General features: G+C 45.6%; 1 protein-coding gene across 2 annotated transcripts in view; it reads left to right on the forward strand.

Moving 5' to 3' along the window:
* The window catches only part of CNTN4 (contactin 4), a 136,155-nt gene that overhangs the window by 50,415 nt on the left and 78,723 nt on the right, over positions 1-7,017 (forward strand). For both annotated transcript variants that reach the window (XM_009882853.1, XM_009882852.1), the window contains 2 exons: positions 2,492-2,594; positions 3,207-3,391. In XM_009882853.1, coding sequence (XP_009881155.1) covers positions 2,492-2,594; positions 3,207-3,391 — 288 coding nt within the window. The remainder of the gene's footprint in view (positions 1-2,491; positions 2,595-3,206; positions 3,392-7,017) is intronic.

Raw genomic sequence — 7,017 nt, forward strand, 5'->3', positions numbered from 1 at the left:
GATGGAGATGTCTCAGCTGCAGTGAAGTTTCCCCTGTAAAGTGGAGACGGTAGGACTCACAGCACACCCTCTCTCTATATATATGTAGGTAGGTTATAATTGCAGTTGGGAGCCTTGCGGTTTTTCCAGGTACAAGTCCTGATTTTTAAGTAGTTAGAGTTTGCCGTAACGCCTGTGGAACCGCTGCCCTCGCAGTTGTTAGAGTCAGCGGCCATTGTCAGAGCTGCGGGGCCGTGGGGAGCGATGTCCTACAGCCCCAGGAATCCCTCCCATCCCGGTCCGGGCTTTTGTCACCTGGGGATCAGAGCTCTCCAGACCCAGCCCGAGGCAAAGAAACGGGAACAATAAGAGGAATAAGTGAAGACAAGCCCCCAAAAGCCATCTTTCCTCCCTCCCTCCCATTCCTGTCTCCTGCTCTGTCAGGTGAATGACGTATTAGTAATACATTCTGCCTTAATTTCCTAAATCACCCGTTAGTGTCACGTGCCGCTGCACGGCCGGCTTTGCCTCAGGGGACTGAGCTCCGGCATCAGCAATGGAGGAGATGCAGAAGAAAGAGCCGTCCTCCAGGATTTTGCTTGCTGAGGGCTGGTTTGTAGCTGCCCCGTTGGTGGGCAGGTGGCTCCTAGGACCAGTCCCCTTTCTCCTGCGTTATTTGGCCACCGTGTCATCTCCCACCCTGCGGCTGGTGGCCCACAGAGCCCGTGGAGTGGGTTTGGGGGAAGCTGCATCCCCTCTGCTCCTGCGCCTGTGGGTGGTGGCACAGGCACCGAGGAGCTCTTCAGCCATCTCGAGGGGCGTGATGGAGACCATTGTTCCTTCAGGTAAATCTCCAGCCTGAAGGCCAGCGTCTTCCGAGGGAGGCGGCTGCCTGATTTTCATCACTCTTTCATGGGAAGAGTATCTGCAAAAGCTCTCCCTTTGCCAAATTTTCAGTCTTCATCGTAGAACGTGGCAATACTCTTCTGGGAGAAGATCTCGATAAGTCCCAATATCAGGAAAGTGGTGCTGCTGTCGCGAACGCTGACAGCCAGCCTTGCCCTTGGGCACTGCTGGGCAGCAGCTGGGCTTGGCTTGGCTAAAGCTTGCCCAGCAAATGTTTAGCGTGGCGTCTGGAGAAATTTAGGCGAGATTGCAAAGATTTGGAAAGTCACCATCAAGAGAACAGAGAGGATTTTCCATGACGTTAACTGTAATGGACACTTCCAGCCCTTCAGGGCTGCAGTGTTAACGTGCAGAGGGCTGATGAGCAGCGTGCCCTGGAATTCTTGTTTGTATGGTTTGTAAATGTTGGAGGGCTCACACAGACTCCTGGGTTTCCTCCTGTATGTGCTGGCCAGGACGTGACTATGGAGAGAGTATTTGTATCGCTAATAAATGCATTTAATTTTGATGACTGATGTTGTGCAGCAGCTACTCTTTACATAACATAGCAGCAATGCTTATTTGCAATTAACAGCTTGGAAGAAAGATGGTCTAACCTGCTGTTGCGCCAGAACAGGTAACATACAGGTCAACAAGTAATGGTAGACTTGGTGTAAGCACTCATACTGAGCAGTTTCAGCTTTAAAACTCTTAACTGCGGAGAAAATATAAAGAAAAAAGGCTTTTCTTGCATCCTCTTTGCAAAGCAGGGGGACAGAAAGCAGGACTGCAGTCCCCCCCAAGGCAGCCCTGCCTTACCCGAATATCCCTGCGAACTCGTGCTGTCTCATTTCTGTGTTACCCGGGCTCCCTCGTTTCGCCGTTTGTGCGTACTGGTGGCACCGCTGTGGTGTGGTCCCGCACCGCTCGCAGCCCGCCCGCTCCTCGCCTGCCAACGGCCAGGAACCGCCGCGCAGTTCGCGTTTAAACCGCGATCATCAATTAGCTGATAATCACTATTGGTGAAATTATATGTGCCGGTTTTAAGACAGTACAGTGACTAGAAATGTAGCCATTTGTCATGAGTGTAATGGCCTTTTTATGTGCACAAATTTTTAAACACAATTTCATAAAGAGTCTGCCACAGCGCATGATTTACTGGGGCAGTAAGAATAAAGAAATTACCCGAAGAGTATGTGATCTCCGCGCATCGAAATCCATGACGTTAATAGAAGCCTTGATTAGCTCCAGCGCTTTTAAAACTTTTTCTAATCGCGATTTGTTCCGCATTTCATTTTCTAGAAGGTGGTGAACCTCCCTTATTATTGCTTTCCTTATTTCACAAGTTACCTGCAAAAATCCTGAATATTCAAAAGCAGAAAGTAATGGAGCCATGAAGAAATTTTAATCTTTGGCAGATGGTGTGGAGCGCTGGTTCAGATTTTCCTCTGGCAGTAAATGGGAAAAGAGCCCACACTACACGGCTGTTAGAAACAGGCCATGTTTAAAATGAATGGATTAATTGGGCAAGTAATGATGTATAGAACAGCTCTGTGCTAGCACGGGAACACTTGCGAATTTATTGCAAAGATTCGCCCAAGCCTTAGCATCTATTTTATGTTCACAGGGGTGATGGGAGAGTATGAGCCGAAAATAGAAGTGCAGTTCCCAGAAACGGTCCCATCTGCAAAAGGCACAACAGTGAAACTGGAGTGCTTTGCCTTGGGGAAGTAAGTTTTGATCTGTTATTATTATTCCTCCAGCTTCTCACTTTCATAGCGCTGTGCTGTAGAGTTTGCACGACTTGCTAGTCCTTCCCTTTCCTCAGCAGGAGTTACTTACTGCAAGCGTTCCTACCAGACAAGGGGCTTGGGGAGCAGGGGCTTTGCTCACCAAAAATGTAAACTCCCAAGGAAGGGAGAAGACATAACTTATTTTGTGAAGAAGTGCTTGTGCATCTCCTGTTCTGAGCTCTCATGCAACACTTAAAACGTCTCTTGTTTCTTGAGTAAACCGGCAACGCTTCCAAAATAAAATGTGGTACTGGTGGGAAAATGGGTGTATTGTCACAGCAGAACCCAAAATTCAACTTCATCAAAACAGCATTTTTCTAATATACGCTCTCAGGCTTTTAAGGCTATGTGAGCGGTACACCACCGGTATACTTATGTATATTTGTATTACATACAAGGCACCCATAATAAAACTGCTCCAGATCCTGTGCCAGACTCTTCATCATCCTCAAACATGAAACAGTGTTAAGTTGATCAGACAAGAGCTTATCAGCACAAGACACATAGCTTTTTCTACGAGTCTTATTTTGCTTTTTTCTTCTTATTTAGCCCGGTTCCTACGATTAGCTGGAGGAGAGCAGATGGGAAACAGATACCCAGAAAAGCCAGGAGACACAGATCAAGTGGACTTCTTGAAATCCCAAATTTTCAGCAAGAAGATGCTGGACTCTATGAGTGTGTAGCTGAAAATGTGAGAGGGAAAAACGTGGCACGAGGACAGCTGACATTTTATGGTAAGCAGTCTGCTTGCTTTCGGGGGGGGGGGTGTTTTATCAATATGCAGTAAACACTTTGTGAGAAAGTAATTTTGGGCGGCATTTTTTAAATTCCTTTCTTTTACAAACCACTCGTCTCAAAAAGGGTGTAATTTGCAATAAAACCTGTCTGAATGGTGCATATTAATTGAGAATCAGAGCAGCTGGAACAAAAGCGCATCGCTGGAAGGACATTGGCACAGTAACGTGCGGAAAACACTGGCAAACGGCTCGTTTGCCTTCCTGTGGCTGTGAGGGTAAAGCGGGTATTCTGGTGGAGCATCGTGGTGGTTACAACTTGGGATTTATTACATATGTGTTGCCCCAGCTTGTGTTAATTGCTTATAACCAATTGAGGACTGCTTTCAGGAAGGGTCGGTGGTTGCACAGCCTGGAACGCTGGGGTTTAACCCTGATGGAGATGGCAGAGGCCTCTCACCCAACAACGTAATACACCCGCTTTTCTTAGACTCGCGTCACAGCCATTGACGCGGGCACAATATAAATGTGAAAATTCAGCTTCATAGGCCTTCTGTGTTAATTAGAAGATGCGTTGGTACCTCTAGTCCTGATACAAGTCTCTGCTCACCCCCAAACATCTGCTGGAAACAGCCCCGTCTTGCAAAGCAAATTCAGTCCTTCTAGGAGATGAACCAAGTTTGCAGGGGGAAAGTTCTGAGTTACTGTGCTTTTACCCGCGTAGAGGTGAACGAGAGTCACAGAGAGGGTTTTCAGAGGTATGAATGGGGCTGTTGGTTTGGTACTTAGTTTCGGTTTGATATTTTTGGGAGGGGAGAAGGCTGCAGGTCACGTATCCCGCATGCAGGCGTACGGTTCCCCACCATCATGAAATCTTTGCTTTGTTGCCACCCTGTTTTATCATCTTCAGGAGCATAATAGAGTGTCGTTCTTTATCGAACACATGGAGAGAAACTCAGTGTTTTCTCCCCCAAATGCTCCTGAGGGCCCAGCTTCTGTCAGCAGGGAAGATTGGGTTGAACTCCAGAGATGAAAAGAATGTTTTTGATTTATAGTAATTTTGCCACAGAAAAAGAGTTTAGGAACTAACCCTCCTGGCAAAACTGAATTGCATTTGGTGAGTAATGTAATTTTTTTTTTTTTAAAGGCATATATAGGGATGTTTTAAAAATGGAAATATTTCTAAAAGACATTTTGTTTAGAAATCAGAACTTTTGGGGCTTCCATTTAAATGAACATTTCTTTTAAAATTGAGTATAATATAAAAAAGAAAAAACCTTAAAAAGGAGTGAAATAGCAAGAACAAAGTCAAATCTTTCATGTTAAAAGGAAATCTTTTCATGGAAAGAATCTGGGATTGATTCAAACTGTTGGGTTTTTTTATTAAAAGATTTGAAGATTTCTTTTTCTGTTCATCAAACAATGCATGTTTCTCCTGATTCTTCCCATGTGGAGAGTAAATGAAAAGACTCATCATTTGTGCAGTTTTGCTCAACCCACAGCCAAACCTGCCTTCCTTGCAAAGCAGTAAATTCAGCCTTTCGTATACTCCTACCATTGCCTATATTAAATTATAATCCAATTACCCTAATGAATTTACCAGCCTGGATGCCATTCCTGGAGGACTGCAGATCCTACGCAAAAGCTGCCACCATGGCCGGGGCTGGTTTTCACACTCAAGATGGCATTTCATCAAAGAAGCTCAAGATTTTATGGGAAGAGGAATGTCCTCCTCTCTCTTTCTGGTGCTGGGAACTATCTTTACATCCTCTTTTCTTCCTGCGAGCAGAGGAGTTCCCTATGGAGAGGTGTTAGCCAGCCGCCTCTGCTAGTTACTGCTTTTAACAAAAATTGAGTGAAATACTGTTCTTGTTGTCTTGAAGATGATGAGTTACTAGCTTATAAGTATTCAATTTTCAAGGATAGCTTGTGTTTGGCAGACATTTAGTACTGAAAACAGATCTATTTTTTAAAAAAGCTTGCTTTCTGTAAGCTGGGCTCTAAAGTTTCACGTGGCGGTGAAAATTTTTTTTAGGGAAAGTAACTTACTGTAAACTTTTCATATGAATAGCCGAAACTGAAAGAAAGTAATTTTCCTTAATCGTTTTTCTTTTTAAAGCTGAGAAGTGTTACATCGTTATTGAAATACAACTGTAATGTTGGCAGAGCTTTTCAAGTGCCTTGTGGCAGGTCAGGGCTGGCTCCCGGAGAGGGGAGCGCTCCGGAGGATGGGATACGGGCGGGTGGACGTGCCACCTGCACACAGTGACGTGCTCTGTCGCAACGCCTGCCCTGCAGATCGCAATCTGGCTCTAGCGGCATCACTCCTTTAAACCCAGTTATCTGCCTCTCTGCATAGTATAAAATAGAAAAAAAAAAAGGAAGAAAAAGAAAATGAAATTCAAATTTGCCTGTTCTCTGTAGATAACCCAGCGTTGCCTCTGTTGTCGGCGTCTTTCAGTGCTCCTGGAAGTTGTCAGGGAAGGTTGACTTTTGCTGTATTTCATTCTTGTATCAATGTTTATTTTTCCCTCTGTTAGCATATCACTGACACTGAAGTTGTTTGACATTCTCGTTGCGGCGGGAAAGGTTAATTAAACATGCAAGATCTGTTCTTCCTCCATTTTCTGTGCTTTGAGCCCCTGCAACAGGCAGTGTTTTATTGCTCTCCAAAAGCATTTGTTCTGACTGCTGTGTGTCCTACTTGATAGATAGACCTACACGATAGAAAACATGTTAATGTTAATGCAATTACAGTGATTTATACCTGTTTCCTTGACTATTATGACTCTGAACGACGTATCGCTTGTTTTCTTGCCCTAAGTCTTTTGTTGTCTGCCATTCCTAACCAGATACCACGTGCCTCAAATTACCTCCCAAGAACTAGCAAATTAAACCGCAAAACCTCTTCTTTTCCACCCTCATTTAGCAGCCATAAATGCACGTCGCGCAGCATTCCTGACTTTGCAGCCCGTTCCCCGCAGAGCAGCTGTGTCCCGGTGGCTGAGGCAGGTGAGGTCCCCGGCGTCGGCATGGCCGGAGCCACCTCGCTGCCGCGGCGCTGGCGGCACCGCGTACCCGCTTTCCCTTTGAGCTCGGCAGCGAGGGGTCTGCCACACCGCCGGCTGTGGGGTTTGATCCACAGCGTTTCGGAAGTGCTCCCATTGACCTGATTCTATTTTTAATCTGGTTGCTCATAAATTTTAAATTTGATAACCCTCCGCGAGGCTAAGATTTATATCCTGAGCAAAAAGGAATGCCAACAATTCTTTTTTTTTTTGGCAGAAGCACAGTAAACAGATTACCTTAGCTGGCTAATTGAAAAAGAAATTGCCTTTTCGGCCATATAACCAGCACTAAGGAGATGCTTATTTATTATCATCGTGGGCGTTGTTTCATTCATGTTGAGTTTAGATGCCATTTCAGTCAGATCTTCCTTTGTCAGACAGACAGTCGCAACCCCAAGGTTGTCTTGGATGTAGGGCGAGAGGCAACGGGCAGATGCACAACAGATTCCTCAGGCGTTGTTGTGGCTGCTCATCCCTGTGCTCAACACCTTTCCCACGGTGGACAAGAGCCTCACTGCCCCTCTACAGCTTCGCTAACGTGCCTTGGCCAGGTTCTTC

This window comes from Charadrius vociferus, unplaced genomic scaffold, assembly GCF_000708025.1.
Source record: "Charadrius vociferus isolate BGI_N301 unplaced genomic scaffold, ASM70802v2 scaffold433, whole genome shotgun sequence".
Taxonomy (NCBI): domain Eukaryota; kingdom Metazoa; phylum Chordata; class Aves; order Charadriiformes; family Charadriidae; genus Charadrius; species Charadrius vociferus.